General features: G+C 34.7%; 1 protein-coding gene across 16 annotated transcripts in view; it reads right to left on the reverse strand.

Annotated features, from left to right (window-relative positions):
• Positions 1–17,837, reverse strand: part of BAZ2B (bromodomain adjacent to zinc finger domain 2B) — a 383,461-nt gene that overhangs the window by 51,340 nt on the left and 314,284 nt on the right. For 12 of the 16 annotated variants that reach the window (XM_058549063.1, XM_058549049.1, XM_058549051.1 and 9 more), the window contains 5 exons: positions 17,764–17,808; positions 17,495–17,521; positions 16,171–16,236; positions 4,064–4,204; positions 908–1,162 (listed from right to left, as the gene is read on the reverse strand). In XM_058549063.1, coding sequence (XP_058405046.1) covers positions 908–1,162; positions 4,064–4,204; positions 16,171–16,236; positions 17,495–17,521; positions 17,764–17,808 — 534 coding nt within the window. The remainder of the gene's footprint in view (positions 1–907; positions 1,163–4,063; positions 4,205–16,170; positions 16,237–17,494; positions 17,522–17,763; positions 17,809–17,837) is intronic. The other 4 variants (XM_058549055.1, XM_058549052.1, XM_058549060.1 and 1 more) reach the window with 1 other exon arrangement.

Consider the following 17,837-nt stretch of genomic DNA (forward strand, 5'->3'; position numbering starts at 1 on the left):
CATGAAAACAATAAGATTTTAAAATATTGGTAAGTATATGATCTAGGTATTACAGATAAGGGCTTTATTCATATTTTTGATGAAGTGGAGATAAAAATAGGCAACAGATGATAGACAAGTATTCAAACTTGTTTTATTTTATTCCTTCTTCAAACCCTTGGTTAGAAGTTAGGTGGGGAGAAGACGATATAAACTCATGGGTAGAAATCGTCTATCATACCTTCTTTGACTACAGAAACTATCCCAAGCTCTCCCAGGCTTTATCTAGACATTCTATCAGTAGTGGTGGTGTTAGTGGGGAGGTTCAAGAACACTATTATCGTTTTTTCTGCTCTATGGTGTCATGGGTTTTATTGCCTGTATACTGAATGAATAAGGAGATGGAGGAAAAAGTAACAGGTGCATCTGGAAGCTTCTCTCTCTATAATATTATCTGAAATGTGTACCTTAATTGGAATTAAGATAAATTTGAAATTATTGAGTATCCATTGAGCACTAGTCAGTCTTAATATGCTGGTCTGTAGGTACTTTGGTTAGCCTCAGTTATTCAGTGATTCAGAGAGAACACAGAATAATCTCAGAAGGTGCACATGAGTTCTAATTGCTTTATGAATTACGAATTCTCTGTTTTGCTGAATATCACTTGAGTATTTCCTTAAATCAACTTGTTTTTTGCTGAAAGCGAGAGGGAAAAAGTAATTCGGGAATGATCTACATTCCTTAGGCTTTATGAACCAGGTTTTTCTAGGTATGTACCAATCGTAACCTGAAGCAAATTTACATTTAACTTTGTGAGACATTATGTGGAAAAAAATGGATCAGTCTATACAGTCTATATGCTAAAGCCAGCTATCAATGCACTCATAGTACAAATTTAAAAAAAAATTTTATATTTTGTTTTTTTTACCTTGTATCCTGTAATTAGACCTGGATCACATACAGCAGCTGACAGGAGCCTCACAAGCAAGTCTTGTACTTCACCCATGCTGTCCCCTATATTTAGCAATCCCTCTTGAAGAACACTCAGGTTTGGAACATCAATATTCACATCAAAGCCCAAAACTTTACCAAAGTTTCGTAAGAACTGCACCACCATGAGACAGTCTGAAAATGTACTTCCAGAGAGAACAAGTCCTGGAATACGAGGCAACTCTGGCAAAGGCTGAAAATAAAATAAAATAAATAAATAAGAAATAATTTAAAATACCATGATTTTATATCTTCTGAAGTAAAATAAGTTGCTGTCTTTCTTTCTCTTGCATTGTACCAATGGTTTTCCCTCTGGATTGTAAATTTCCTGGCGGCATTTCTGTAACCTCATGGTACTAAGCATAGGATCTTGAACGCAAGTAACCGTCAATAAATTTTGGTTGAAGTCAAACTGAACTTAGATCTGTGCAAAAGGGAATACTAATTTTAATTAATTTACATATTGATAAAACATGGGTTATATAACTGGAGCAAAAATTAGATAACCTAAGAAATAAACATTTTATTTTTTTTGTGAGGAAGATCGGCCCTGAGCTAACATCTGCCAAGCCTCTTTTTTTGCTGAGGAAGACTGGCCCTGGGCTAACATCCATGCCCATCTTCCTCTACTTTACATAGGACACTGCCACAGCATGGCTTGACAAGCGGTGCGGCGGTGTGCGCCTGGGATCTGGGCGGCGAACCTTGGGCCGCCGCAGCAGAGCGCGCGGACTTAACCGCTTGCGCCACAGGACTGGCCTCAAGAAATAAACATTTTAAAAGTACCTTACGGTGGACATACTTAGTAGGGTACGTGCACTGATTTCTTCTAATGATAGAGACTGACTTACAATTCACACTTTTTTGGTAGCTCAGAAATCATCAGTGTGTATCTGTGGGCTGTATGGTTGGAGAGAGTGGTACCATCCTTGGCTACCGAACGCAGGTAAATTACTAGGTCCACATGACCAGAACCCATGACACTATCAAGAACCCCGTTATACTGCAACTAACAGTCTCTAGGTTTCCTGTATGTAGCATAATATTGAGTTTCAGTATTAAAATTAGTAAGCTGCCTCTTTTGCTACTTCTCAAATATGCTCACATATTAACATTTTAATGACTAAATTGTAGTACCAGCTGTCATGGACATTTAAAAATTAAATAACTAGGTAACCTAAATTAAAAACATTTTTGTCCATGAATGGTATGCAATAATAGTACTTTAAATTTTGATTGGAAAAAAATCTGACATAAATATTTCTATTTATCTGAATTGGTCCTTGTTCAAAAATGTTCCTTCACCCTTCACTTACTAAAATAACTAACCAGGGACTTTTTCTACTACTATTGCATGGAAACACAGAACTATGGGTAATAGCTGATACCATACAAATCTTTTATGTTCCATTTGAAAATATTTAATTCTGAGTCTTCTTTTTTCCTGAATCATATCAGACAAACACATTTCCATATGATCTAAAAATTTATATAACAAAGCTAACCAAAGTAAGGCTTAAAATGGACTTATATATTTGATAAGTGCATATGGATTTAAATGAAAATAAAAGATGTAAGAAAATAAAGCTCACTTAGGATTTAAAACAATTTGCTCACTATGAGCTTATTAAATGTGTTAACTAACCTATATACCCACTCTGTGCTTAGGAAATTTTAAACATCCAACTGACTGAAACTAGTACGTATACTTTCATTTTTATTTAAAAGCATTTATGCTAAGTAAATAGAATATTATTATAATTAAATCCCCACTAGGGTATTAAAAGTTTGCTTTAAGCACTTTAGAAAAGAGCTTACATAAATCAAGAGGCAATCATTACTTGTATATCAGATGAATATGGCATATAAGTAAATATAGATGCTATTGACCAAGTATAATAATATATTATTGAGACAGTGTTACAGAGATGATATGCATTATTGATATAATTTTCTAGAAATACTATCTTCTTAACTATAGTCAAACACAATTCATTTCTACTCATAAGTATGTAAAGTCATGCCAGTTACCAAGATTATTTTGCTCTTTCCAAATTTCTACTTTTATTATTTTAGCAACATTACATGTCAGTGAAGCATGATGGAAGAGAAAAGACACATGAGGTACTTAGGTTGGATACACATTTTGGCTTTCAAGATGATAAAGAGTACGGACTCTGGAGTTTAACAAACTGGGGCTTGAATCCAAGTTGCCGCTTATTAGCTGTGTAATTTTGGGCAAGTTCCTTAAACTGTGTCTCAGTTTTCTCATCTGTAAATGGGCATAAATACCAGTTCCACAGGACTGTAGTAAGGATTAAATGAGAGAATTCATATAAAGCACTTGGCATAGTGCCTGGCATGTAGTAAACATACTCAATAAAAGTTAGCTTCCAGGGGCCGGCCCGGTGGCGCAAGCGGTTAAGTGCGCGCGCTCCGCTGCGGCGGCCCGGGGTTCGCTGGTTCGGATCCCGGGCGCGCACCGACGCACTGCTTGGTAAGCCATGCTGTGGCGGCGTCCCATATAAAGTGGAGGAAGATAGGCACAGATGTTAGCCCAGGGCCGTCTTCCTCAGCAAAAAAAAAAGAGGAGGATTGGCGGATGTTAGCTCAGGGCTGATCTCCTCACAAAAAAAAAAAAAAAAAAAAAAAAAAAAAAAAAAAAAAAAGTTAGCTTCCATTACTAAAGCATTGAAGGAGGTTATACATTATAAATCCTAATTTATTTAAATATCAGTGGGGGGTGTGGGGAGGTGTTAGATCTTTCTGTACCAGAATGACTGGGAAGAACCAAATGAAACATAAATCCTATCCACTTCTATAATTCATCTTTGTAGATTTCTGAAGTATTTCTACTTAAATTAGAAAGGTTTGTAGTGCTCCACTCATATATTAAGAACTGCCTTTATCAGCACAGGAGGTCTAGAGAGGTTCATTGGTGGCCATCCAAGAGAGGCAGACTGATCAAGACTTGAAAATCCACTGCTCTAGATAAAAATGAAAGGCTTTCATAACGACAGCTCTGGCAAAAAAATCAGGTGAGAACACAGGAAAAATTAAATTTATTAATGAAATGGTTTACCCAACAAATTACCTTTTGGTCTGCTAAGCACATGTCTTCATTAGGCTTCTTTAGTTCCTTTGCCATTTCTAATTCTAATCTTCGTTGCTCTAGTTTACGCTCTTTATTTAATCTTTTCTCATCACGTTTTTCTTGCTTCAACCGTTCTTTTTCCTTAAAAAGAAAACCATGTCGACATATTCTCTTTAATCACTATATGTGTTTGAAAAACTTCCAGTTAAAATTTAAAAAGTGGTCGAAGTGTTAATATTTCTATGAACAGAATTCTCTTAGGAGGTTTAGGAATAGACTTGGAATTACATAGAAACAATGACTTATTTTGCTTTTCAGTGTTTTCATTCTTTGAATTTCAAAATAATCTTATGACATAGATAGATAGATTGATTAATATTAGATTAAACCCAGATTATTCCATTCGTCAAAAATTATTCAATCCTTTCCCAGGTATGAGAATAAAATACTTATTAATATAAGCACATATATAAAATGCACATGGGCAACTACATATTTATAAAATAAAGTTAACCAGTATTAACACAGATTTTTGTGCAGCTCCAGGAAGCAAGGGAGAATTTACAACAGGAAAGTGGAAGCAATATATTTGAATTTGCAAAAGCAGTTCTTTCAAAGTGAATTAGATAGTCTTAAGATAGCACCTGTGATGAAATAAAAATATTATTTACCACTATAAACAACACTTAAGAGAATGTAAAATGGGTTCTGAAGGCAATTCCAAAAGCATTAAAAAAATATTTTGGTTAAGGGCAACAATTTGGAAATAATTGTCCTGTCTCCCTGTTGTAGAGGATGACATTCTGTTGGAAGAAGTCAAGAGATTTTCTATAATATCAGTGTCATTAATTTTTCTATATTATTATTATTTATTTTCTATAAAAATATCAGTGTCATTACTTTGTCATACCTCAAATACAATTATTATTTAGAGGAGAAATAACAGTAGAATCATCAAGCAATTCTAACCTACTACCTCTCACATCTGACACATTAATGATGGGTTTACTTTTGTAAGGCTAACCATGTCTCTTCCTTGATTAAAAATTTTTCAATTTTCTTTATTTTTATCATAATAAAGTCCAACTCCTTACTTGAATTCAGGACTCTCTTCTTTTCCAACCTTATCTCCCACTTTTATATTCTATGTAGATTTAGTCAATCTATCTGCTATTCCTGATGAACATCTCGTTTCCTTACCTCCTTATATTGGTGCACTCCAATCAGGAAGGTCATTACTCCCATCTTGCATATCTAAATCCCAATTAAACACTACCACCTCCTCCCTATTACCAATTTCTCTTAATTCTCATAGCTCTTACCTATAATTTTAACACAGCATTTATGGCTTCCTATACTACATTAGCATTTTTGCCCATATCCTAACCATCTCCATTTCAATTACCACTGGTAAGACAGCACACTGATTGCTGTGGGAGGGCATGCCAAGGGAGAGACAGAGAGGAGTGGACAAGGATATTCTAGGCAGAGAGTTGAGAAAGCACAGTGTGTCTGAGAAACTGCTATTAGTTCAAGACTGGAGTGTATGGAGCAGGTTGAATAGTTGCTGAATATTATGATACAGAGCCAGAGGCCAGGTCATCAGGGCCTTTTTACATGATATGCTCAAGTTACTGCTCATTTTTATACTGCCTCTAAGTTTCTGGGTTACCAATTCATGCAGACATTTGGGAGGGAAATAAGGAAGTTATATTATGAGATTGTTGACACCAAAGAAGTTCTACAACTAATCTTATCAATTATAAATTAAAAGCAGTCTCAGGGGGCTGGCCCGGTGGCACAGTCGTTAAGTTTGCATGCTCTGCTTTGGCAGCCCGAGGTTCGCAGGTTCAGATCCCAGGAGCAGACCTACACTGCTCGTTAAGCCATGTTGTGGTGGCGTCCCACATACAAAATAGAGGAAGACTTGCAAGATGTTAGCTCAGGGACAATCTTCCTCAAGCAAAAAAAGAGGAAGATCGGCAACAGATGTTACCTCAGGGCCAACCTTCCTCACCAAAAAAAAAAAAAACACCAAAAAACAAAAAAGCAGTTTCAGAGGGCCTAATGACATGAAATATACACAATTAACATGTAACATTCCCGCAATGCAGTATAAATCTTCAAATAAAATTATCATTGGCAGAACAATTTATTTTCCATAATTGGATTTTCAATTTTTCAACACATGAAATGTTGCTCTAAGAACTTTTTCAAAGAAGAGAAGACAACTTTTTGGTTACTCACCAGAATAATGAACTACAATCATCAATAGAAAAAACGTATTAAATATCTCTTACAGATTTCAAAGTAGCTGGTGTAAATTTTTCTACTACATAGAACCTGGAATTCTTAATAATGTTCAAATAGTAGTTATAAATATAATAATTGAGACTACCGTACTATTCACTAAAAACTGCTGAAAATAGTTACCATTTCTTTTCAAAAAGAGAGAAAGAACCCTTGTGACACTAATGTGCTTTTCACTGTGCCAAGTTCACACTGGTGGTAACCTAGGGATACATACAAACTTCAATGATACGTAGACAATGAGTTAGAGTGCATTTAACACCATCAGATAAATATGGCTTATATTCTTGGATATCATTTTTACCTAGTGATATGCAATATTTCTTCCCAATTAAAAAAGCATGGTTATCAGAATCAAAATGAAAAGACAATCCACCAGCTGGGAGAAAGTATTTGCAAAGCATATATCCGACAAGGGGTTAATCTCCATAATATATAAAGAACTCATACAACTGAACAACAAAAAAACAAACAACCCGATCAAAAAATGGGCAGAAGGTATGAACAGACATTTTTCCAAGGAAGATATATAGACGGCCAATAGGCACATGAAAAGATGTTCAACATCACTAATCATCAGGGAAATGCAAATCAAAACAACACTAAGATATCACCTTACACCCATCACCAAGACAAAAAATAACAAATGTTGGAGAGGTTGTAGAGAAAAGGGAACCTGCATTCACTGCTAGTGGGAATGCAAACTGGTGCAGCCTCTATGGAAAACAGTATGGAGATTCCTCAAAAAATTAAAAATAGAAATACCTTATGATCCAGCTATCCCACTACTGGGTATCTATTCAAAGAACCTGAAATCAACAATCCAAAGAGGCTTATGCACCCCTATGTTCACTGCAGCATTATTCACTATAGCCAAGAAGTGGAAGCAACCCAAGTGTCTCTTGACTGATGATTGGATAAAGAAGATGTGGTACATATATACAATGGAATACTACTCAGCCATAAAAAAAGCAAATTGTCCCATTTGCAACAACATGGATGGACCTGGAGGGTATTATGTTAAGTGAAATAAGACAGACAGAGAAAGACCAACACTGCATGATTGCCTGGATGATGATGATGATGGAGGAGGAGAAGGAGGGGGAGGGGTCAGGGGAGAGGGAGAGGGAGGAGGGGGAAGGGGGGGGAAGGAGGAAGGGAGAGGAGTAGAAGCAACAAAACCAAGGTAGGTGTATATACAAGGTTAAAATTGACTAATACCCTCTTTGCCCCTTCCTCCTCCCCACCCCCACAGGTGTTTAGTTACAACACTGTACCTCTGTATATGTCATCCCCTCTGCCTGGAATGCATAGCTCCTCCTCCTTTACACAGAAATAAAGCCTGGTTTTTAATTCTTCCCACAACTACTTCAAGCATTTTAATATTTCTCTTTTTTGAGCTTCCATATAACTTATTATAGCATTTATTGCGCTGTGTGATAATTATTTGTTTAAAGTTGAGCTCTCCCACTTTAGTGTGAACTTCTAGAGGTCAGAGGAACAAACTTTTTGTCTGCTTCTTTATGAACTTATTCAATTCCCAGCAGTACAACTTGTCTTAGCAGTACAACTTGCCAGACACCTCAAGAAAGTTTTTAATGATTTTATCTTTTTCCCTGATTCTCAAGCCTCTATCAGTTCAACCTTCCTCTTCCACTGGTCTAAAAATTGTTATTATTTCCGACATATAATAGTTATATAACACTAATGGACACATTCAGTGTGCCTTAGCATATAAAAATTATTTAAGCATTTATTAATCAGCTGAATGACTAATTCTATAAATGCCACATAAAGACTGCTTAACATTTGTACTAGTCATTAAACATATTCAATAGCCAATTTTTTCTCTACTTTTTATAGTTCATTCTATGAACTAACATAATTGATGTCTTCTATTTTCAGTTATACACAAACCTTGTATCCCAAAGTAGAGTTCAATACATTTATTAATAATATTCAGGTTCTATTTAGGAAATTAAAAATATCTAAAATATATTTCTCACATCTACTCCAACATTATTAATTTCTTAACCATTTTAATTGCATACATTGTGATTTGATGTGCTTGCAAATAGACCTCCCCCATATCAAAACTAAACAGACTTCTTTTATCTGAAAATTTTCCTTGAAACTAGAGTGTAAAGTGGCATTGCTACTTTAGGCCAAATTTGAAGAAGTTGAAATGTGTGTAGTATTCTCTCTTCTAGACTTAGTATACTGCTTGAAAGAGCTATATATTTACTCACTTTTCACCTATGCCCTTTCTTGACAAATTAAGTTGCCATGCTTGATCCTACATCTAATTTCTACAATATCATATTTTGTTGCTATGTCAAATATTAGTATTTCACAATGGAACTTTCTGATTTTGCAAGGTCAGTTCACAATAGATCTTTGACCTACCAGAGATAAGACTTACTAAACCTATCATAATATGAAAAGAATGTTAAAACATATTTTACATTAATATTGGTTAAATTTCAGGGCAATAACTTAGACTGCCTACAAATGACTACAAAATATAGCTCTTGACTATATTTTATATTGACTATAAATAATTACAAGCAAATTAGTATGCCTCCTCTCATTTTTTTTTTTGGCCTTCATTCCCCTCCCACTCCCGCAGTTTCCTAGATGTAGAAATTCTTGAAATAAATGTGGATTTTTCGAATATAAGTTGTTTATAATAAAATATCTTTTTATCATCTTTACTATAGTAACAGAATTTTCTGTATCAAAATATTACTGATAGCTCAGTTCAGAAGTCATTTACGGGGCCGGCCCTGTGGCTTAGGGGTTAAGTGTGCGCGCTCTGCTGCTGGCGGCCCAGGGTTCTATCCCGGGCGCACACTGACGCACCGCTTCTCCGGCCATGCTGAGGCCGCGTCCCACATACAGCAACTAGAAGGATGTGCAGCTATGACATACAACTATCTACTGGGGCTTTGGGGGAAAAAATAAATAAATAAAATTAAAAAAAAAAAAAAAGTCATTTACGGGCCGGCCCTGTGGCTTAGTGGTTAAGTGGGCGCGCTCCGCTGCTGGCGGCCCGTTCGGATCCCGGAGGCGCACCAACTGCACGGCTTCTCCGGCCACGCTGAGGCCATGTCCCACATACAGCAACTAGACGGATGTGCAGCTATGACATACAACTATCTACTGGGGCTTTGGGGGAAAAAAAAATAAATAAATAAAATTAAAAAAAAAAAAAGTCATTTACATTTCATTTCAAAGTTGAAATATCTTTTGATAGCCAATGCGTTAGATTATCCTAAATAGCCCAAAATACATAGGGTGAAAATTTAAAAAGCAGTTTTTTACTCACATAAAAAAGATTATTTTAGGGACTCCAAAAGCATAAATAAAAGTATTTCCAGAAATCTATAGCACAATAACAAATGTATGAAATGAATTTATTTTATTTTAGAATTATAGAAGTTTAAAAACCAAACAATGAATGTGTTAGAATGACCTGTTATTGTAAAGTTTTACAGCTTATCAGGTTGCAAAACAGGCCATTTTTAAGAGACCATGTTGCAAAGATGCCTATGTTTTTTGCATTTTACGATTCTACTGGGTCTCTTAGGTGTTTGTTCCGGGCATAATTAGGAGAATACATTTCTTTTGACAGCAGCTTGTACTTAAATTTCAGAGACACGAATATAATTTAAGAGACACAGGTTCACCTCAGGGTGCAAGAAGAATAAAAGTATAAATAAGATTAAAAATACAAGCCATTTATAGAAGACAGATAGAAAGAATAAAAATGATACTGTTTTATGGTCACATATTGAGTATGAGTAGAACAATTGGGGTAATTTTTTTAAAAAGGCCTATTTTTACATTTAAAAATTAAATATGAAATTTTTATGATATAAAAATTAAGTTTAAACAAATGAAAAAATTATGAATCACGATTGAAAAATTCCTTATACTTTATATTTTAATTAAAATTATATTTTAGGGGCCGGCCCCATGGTGCAAGCAGTTAAGTGCGTGCGCGCCGCTGCGGGGGCCCGGGGTTCGCCGATTTGGATCCCGGGCGCACACCCAGGCACTGCTTGTCAAGCCATGCTGTGGCGGCGTCCCATATAAAGTGGAGGAAGATGGGCACGGATGTTACCCCAGGGCCAGTATTCCTCAGCAAAAAGAGGAGGATTGACAGATGTTAGCTCAGGGCCAATCTTCCTCACCAAAAAAAAAAAAAATAAAATAAAATAAAATAAAATTATATTTTATTAAATTATATTTTATAGGTACAAAATATTTAGAAAGAATAAAACCTCCCAGTTATCACATTTTGTTAAAATCCACTAAGTATTGCACAGAAGTCTGTACTCACTTTAGATTAAGTACCTTTAAATACTGTGTAGAATAGCTACTGTTATACAAATGTCTCCCAAATTAAAATCAAAATTGTTAATAATTCTCGAGTCAGATAATCAGAGATTTTAATATATCTAAATTAAAAACAAATTAAATTTAATAGATATAAATTAAATTGATAACAATTCTTTCCAAAATCTACTTATATGACATTTAACATTTTATTGTATAGTTAATATAAAATCATTTTACATTGTTTTTAAAGATAATTTAATTTTAAAATTGAAATAAAGTACATTATAAGTACATGGTATAAGTACAATATACGAGTATGTCATGTAAGTATATTTACTATGTCTTCAACTGAAAAATGGGTTTACTTAAACAAAACTGTCTACATGTGCAATTCTACTTTTTATTTTTCACTAAGTAATGATTAGTATAAACAGGATTATAGAATATTCTCATGATTTGAATCATTAGGGAGAGAGGTTATGCATTCTTTCTGCTTTCAAATTGTTTATTAGATGACTTCTGAAACCTAAACTACTCTCCACTATTTTATGGTTTTATCTCTCAAAGTGCTGACACAGTCACTCCGTGACAGATGCATGTTTAACAACCTTTTGTAGTTTACTGATCCTTGGGGAGACATACAAAAGACTCTGTTATGGTTACTATGGTTGATTATTCAGTTAATATGAGTAAAGTGATTATAAATTTGTGACTGGTATAGTTTGAAGTTTTTTATAAATGAAACAGGAGATTTTGAGCTACTTTGTCACACTGCCTAAACCAACCTAAGTTTCCAGTGATTAGTAATAATGAAAGCATATGTATTTCCTATTACTTGAATTATCCTAGGAAATAAGCTTTTTTTATTCATGAGGCTAAAGACTATTCTTTCTTACATTATGTTATGAAAATATTTATGAACTATGATGATATACTAATGATCCTTTAAAATTAATATGATAATAACAAGGTAATTTACATAAGTCTGAATATTCTTACTAATGACAGATTTACACAAAGGAAAAACTATAGAAATTAGATATCTATATTAGAGAACCAATATAAATTTGGGATTTTTTTTTACATTGAGTTAATACTAAATCAAAAAGTAAGATCAGTGTAGTATACACAAAGAAACATAAAAGTGGTGTTTGTGTTACCTTCTTACTTTGACGGATATGGGGAGTTTCTTGGAATAATTTCAGATGTTATAGGAGATTTTTAATTAAGAAGGTGAAAGCAATTTATTTATTTATTTATTTATTGTGAGGAAGATCAGCCCTGAGCTAACATCTGCCAATCTTGCTCTTTTTTGCTGAGGAACACTGGCCCTGAGCTAACATCTGCCAATCTTGCTCTTTTTTGCTGAGGAACACTGGCCCTGGGCTAACATCTGTGCCCATCTTCCTCCACTTTATATGGGACGCTGCCACAGCATGGCTTGACAAGTGGTGTGTCAGTGCATGCCCGGGATCTGAACCAGTGAACCCCGGGCTGCCGCAGTGGAGCGCGTGCACTTAACCGCTTGCGCCACCAGGCTGGCCCCACAATTTATTTTTTTAACTTCATAATTCTTTAACATTACTCCTAAAATTTGCATTTTTTTATCCTCTCTATTTTTCTTTCTTTACAATCTAATAATTAAATGCCTAAAGGCATTAAAGTTTAGAATCAAGGATCATACACAGGCCAATTCAGAATTTTGAGTTGGTCCTGCTTAAGTATCAAACGGCCTTAACTTTACAATAAAGTTTGTTCTTTTAATAGTTAATAACAGAAAAAAATTACAGATTGGGATATTATGAAGTATTAGGAGGCAGAATATGAAGCCAAGATATGCCCATTATTGGCATTACACTAATTACATCTTGTGCATGTTAAGTAATAATGAGGAAATGGACAAGCATATACAGGAATATTTTGTTAATATTCACCGGAGGTGTAAGTTTATGTAAAAGATTTGGTGAAAGTTTGGATCATTGGAAAAAACATGCCTAGTTACTTCTTAATGGTTTATCTCTGATCTGATAGACAGCATCTTTAATATTCTTTTTGTTTTTCCCACGGTATCTAATTTAACACAGTGTACACAATAGTAGTTTAAGAAATTAAAAAAATGCTTAGTTGATCACAGATCTATAGGCACCATTCAACAGAGGAACACAACTTAAAATCAGAATAACTGGTAAAATTGTCTAGTCCTGTTCACAAGTCTACAGTTATCAGAGGATAACAACATTTTAAGAACTCAGTTTTACCTATGGGATTCTCTCAAACATTCTGATAAAGGATTATTTGTGACATATATTATTTTATTGTTATTTTAAATAATAGTTCCTTGAACGTTTAACTTTAAAAAAAGAAAACCACCTGGAGTAAAATAAAATAAAAATATTTTATAATTATTATATAAAGATAATTATATAGCCAGAAAACGTAATGATATACTTATTCTTCAATGATTTTGTTTTATCCTCTTTGTTGTCTTAGCACTTTAACTGTCACTTTCATTTTAACTCACTCATTCATTCATTCATTCAACTCCAATTTTCTAAGCACCTACCATATACTTGACTCTAACCAAGGCACTGGCAATACAATGGTAGACAAGATAGACAAGATTCCTGTCCTCATAGATCTTACATTTGGGGAGGAGATAGGCCATAAGTAAGTATAAAATAAACAAGATGATGGAATGGAGTTGCAGAGGTGGGGTATAAGAAAAGGCAAAATTAGGCGTTCTGGGAAGGTCACTGTGACAAGTTAACATTAGATCTATGACTGAACAACAAGTAAGAACCACCTGAATACTTGGTGAAAGAACAGCAACAGTACAGACTTTTTGTTTAAGAATAATAACAAGACAAAAATGACTGGAATATGGTACATAAAGGACAAATAAATTGCATGAGGTAAAGTTGGAGTGGTAGGCAGAGGTCAGTGCATGTGGGACTGACGTCATGGTGAGGAATTTGGACTTGATTACAGCTGCAATGAGAAGTCAATGGATAGTGTTAAGATGTAATTTGGCTTACTTTCTGAAAGATTTCTCGGCTGCTCTGTGGAGACTGCATAGGGAGAGCCGAGAAACAACAAGAATGAAAGCAGGGAAATCGGGTTCTGTAAGTTATTACTTTATGTATATATGTACATATTTACTTTTTGTGTTGTTGTTGTTGAATATTTTGGCTTGGTTGCCTTGACATTTCTTTTCTAATTACTTATGCTTGATGTGGGCAGTCCTATCAAGAACTTATATTGCTCCAATACAGGTGGGTTAATTTTCCTTTAGTTCCTTCTCACTTTATCTGATGCCTGTTTTTATACTTTGAAGTACTTCAGATTGAAGGGAGAGTTTCTATAGGCTACTCATGTTTCTTTTTTCTGAGGACGAAGGTAGCCAGGAGAGGGAGATCTGTACCTGGTTTCTCATATCTCTTTTCCAGTTTTATTGGAAGCACTATACTGATTCACTCTAGTCAAGGGTTTATCCTTTTCCCATGAAAGGTGCTCTTGGGCCTTGATTCTTAGAAGATTTAATTTTAATTATCTTCATTTATCCTGGGCTGCTACCTTCCACTCAACCTCGATCTTACCCGCCTCTCCTCAGTAGCTCTTCTAGGCCACAGGGGCAAATACGGAAAACCAATAGAAGGGGTCATATCTTTTGGGCCTTTTGGGTACCTCTTAACCTGAGCATTCACTCCTTCAGATGATCTTATCCTTACTATTCTCTTGGGTCTCCCCTTCTACTAAATCCTAGTACGTCTAGAGATAATGCTTTGGGTTATTTTCATTATTCTGCCTTTCTTTAGCATTCCTCCCTGCCAGGAAAAATCAGAATGACAAGCCCTGGTTCTTTTTAGTCCTTCTGGTAAGAAATATACTTGGTAGGGAAGAATCTATATCTTGAGGGATTTTCCAGGTCTTTTCCTGAGTTACTCCCTCAGGTATTCTCTCAGTTCCCCTCTCTCCAGATTGGAGGAAATTAGGTTGAGCTTTTAGAATTTTAATTAATCCCCATCCCTACTCTTTCCACCACCATACTGCTTTGAGAAGGGAACAGAGAGAGCATCCATGCCAATTCCTGGAATCTGTTACCTCTCTCTTTCCCTGCCTGTCATGGTTATAAATCCACACATAGATTCCATCATTATGTTAGGTGTAGAGGGTGTCAACGCACCTGGATAATTAACAGGTTAGGGAAAAAAAGACAGTAGGAAAAATGTTAGGGCAAAACTTCCACAAAGTTTAGGATAGTTACAGAAAGTGACTGTTGAAAAGACTTTAGAGGTAATCTATGTTAGTGGTTCCCAACTCTGGCCATGCATCTTGCTAGGCCCACTCTACAGAGCAAACACCTACGTAATAATAAGCAAGTGTAAGCACTATGTGGTGCCAGGCATTGTTCCAAGCACTCTACACATACACTCATACAGATACACACCCATTTAATCATCACTACAAACCCTATGGGAAAGGAATTAGCGTCATCTCCATTTTATAGACGAAAAAACTGAATCACAGAGAAGTTAAATAACTTGCCCAAGATCATATAGCTGAAAAGTACTGAAACCAGAATTCAAATCCAGGTAACTTGGTTACAATGTTCAGGTTCTTAAACAATACACATATTGTCTCTACATATCAGAAATCTATAATGCAGTTTAAGCCAGAGCTGAGGTCAAAATACTAAAATACAGGCCTTTCAACTTCTAGACTAAACACTGTCATTTTCATTAATTCTCATTTATTAAATACTTGACAATCTTATAATCCTAGGAGGTAAGTATCATTATCTCAATTTTAAAGAAGAAATAGCCTGAAGAGGTACAGCATGTTGGTTCAGAGCCAGCATGGGAGTGTGAGTCTCTCAAACTCCATAGCCCTGGTTATAATGGCCATACCTCTATTCAACTGTTTTAATGCAGAATGTATTCCTTTGTGACATTTATTTTAACCTTTAACCAATTTCTATTAAATTCCATATAAGCTTATTCCAATAATTGTCTTATTTTGAATTATCTGTTAAAAGTCTACTTTAAGGAAAGTACTTAGACCTAATTTTACACATAGAATGCTAAAGAATAATTCTGAGAGCAGAAGTCCATGGCTGGACTGACTAGTGTCTGAATTAGAACACACAGGACTTGTCTAGGTAAGCTGTTAACATTAATTTTGTCAAACTCTGGTTATAATAATAGCTACTTTTATCTGAATGAATGCCAATCATTACATTAAAAAATGATAATTAAAATCTCAGCCAAGAAAATTAACACATACATTAGAATCCTTCCTACATTCTTTTATGTTCTTACTATCTCTAACCTTTGGTTTGCCAGTAAATTATGACAAACCAATACTCTGAAAAATTTATATTTAGAAGAGCCAACGCTCTAGGAAAAAATATTAATTTATGACAAGGTAATATTTTTCTAGAAATATACACTTACTTCTGCTTTTTTACGAGCTTCTATAGCTTTCATAAGCATCATATGTTGTCGCCTTCTCTCTCGTTCCTATTAGGCCAGATAAAATTAGGAAAATAACTCAACCATAGTTAATAGTTTGATTTTTGAATGAAACAAAACAAAACAAAACAAAACAAAACAAAACAAACTCAGTATAGCATGTTTAGCATTTATAGACAAGTCACGGTAAATACTAAATATAAGACAAGAATGGCCAGTCTGTGCATGTTTTAGTTCAGGTTTAGAAAGCAAATACAAGAACAATCAAAAGCAAAAAGGTAAAGCAATGAACATGGAGACAGTGTAAACAGAAGCATACAAGATTTACTCATGGTCAGTTGTGATGCTCCTTCAAAAGCTGGCAGAACAAAAAGCATAATGGTTGGCTGGAACAGGTCAGTTACCTTACATCTGCTATTAGAAAAACCACAAATATGTACTATAGCCAATTAAACTAAAGGTTGTGTTGTTCTTAAATTTTTAGATCAGGCAGAAATTGATTTATAATCACTTTTACTTCATGGTTTTAGAATTAGTTATTTTTATTTCAAGTACACTATCATTTTGTAAATCCAATAAGCCACCAACAAATTAGAAAGTTTTTTAAAGCTTTTATACCAATTTAAACTAGTTGTGGTTCATATACCAACACCAGTGAAATGCGATATTCCTATTTACTGATGTCTGCCACTTGATGCTCTATTTAAAGCCACAAAAGCTGCACCATGGGCTAATAAGCGAAATCTAAAATGCACAGTATGAAAATAAGGTAAGCACTAGCTTACTTTGATAATCTCATTTTATTTTAAAATAAAAAAAACACGTAGTTATAATATTTAATCAATTCTTTTTGTTTAAATATATGTGGTCCCCCCAAAGGGATATTTCTAAAATTATTTCTAAAATTTGTCTATAAAACCAGAATATATTTCATATTCTCTCATCACCCTAACTCAAAATTCCCATCGCATTCAATGGCAGTTTTGCATCTAGAATGATAGGAGAATATGGGTCATAATTGTATCTAATTGTACAGTGATCCAACTTTCATTGTGACATCAGTAACGTGAATTTTTACACAGCATCCTTATATAAGGGTTGCACAATTCAATTAAAGATCTTGGAGATGTATCACACTTCTTTATAGACAGACAAGCAGATGTATGCAATGCACTGTGCTGTAAAGCCATGCAGCAGTATGTAATATGACAGCAGCCAGTGCTACACTTTATGCATTGCTATGACAACCATATCACAACCAAATCACAATGCGGTGTTAGATGTACAAAAATAAACATACCCATACCATATCTAGTCTATGCCTCTCCAACTCCTGGTAGAAAGAGTTGGCACAACATTATGAAACAGAAATCACAGAGTCATGAAACCAATTTTTAACCCCCCAAAAGACACCAATACCAAAGCAAGGCAATAAACTCTAAGATGAAGGAAAAACTTAAGCAGGAATTATATTGGAAATTTTTAAGAAAATATTTTGAAGCATTTCCCCAACATAGATTTAAGAAAATTACAAAATGTACATTTCAATAATTGTATAACTATTTGTATACAGACCTGATGCTTCAGAAGAACAGCTTGTTGTCTTCTCATTTCTTTTTCCTTAAAAATAAGAAACTGATACTTTTAGA

Source organism: Diceros bicornis, chromosome 10 (assembly GCF_020826845.1).
Source record: "Diceros bicornis minor isolate mBicDic1 chromosome 10, mDicBic1.mat.cur, whole genome shotgun sequence".
Lineage (NCBI taxonomy): Eukaryota > Metazoa > Chordata > Mammalia > Perissodactyla > Rhinocerotidae > Diceros > Diceros bicornis.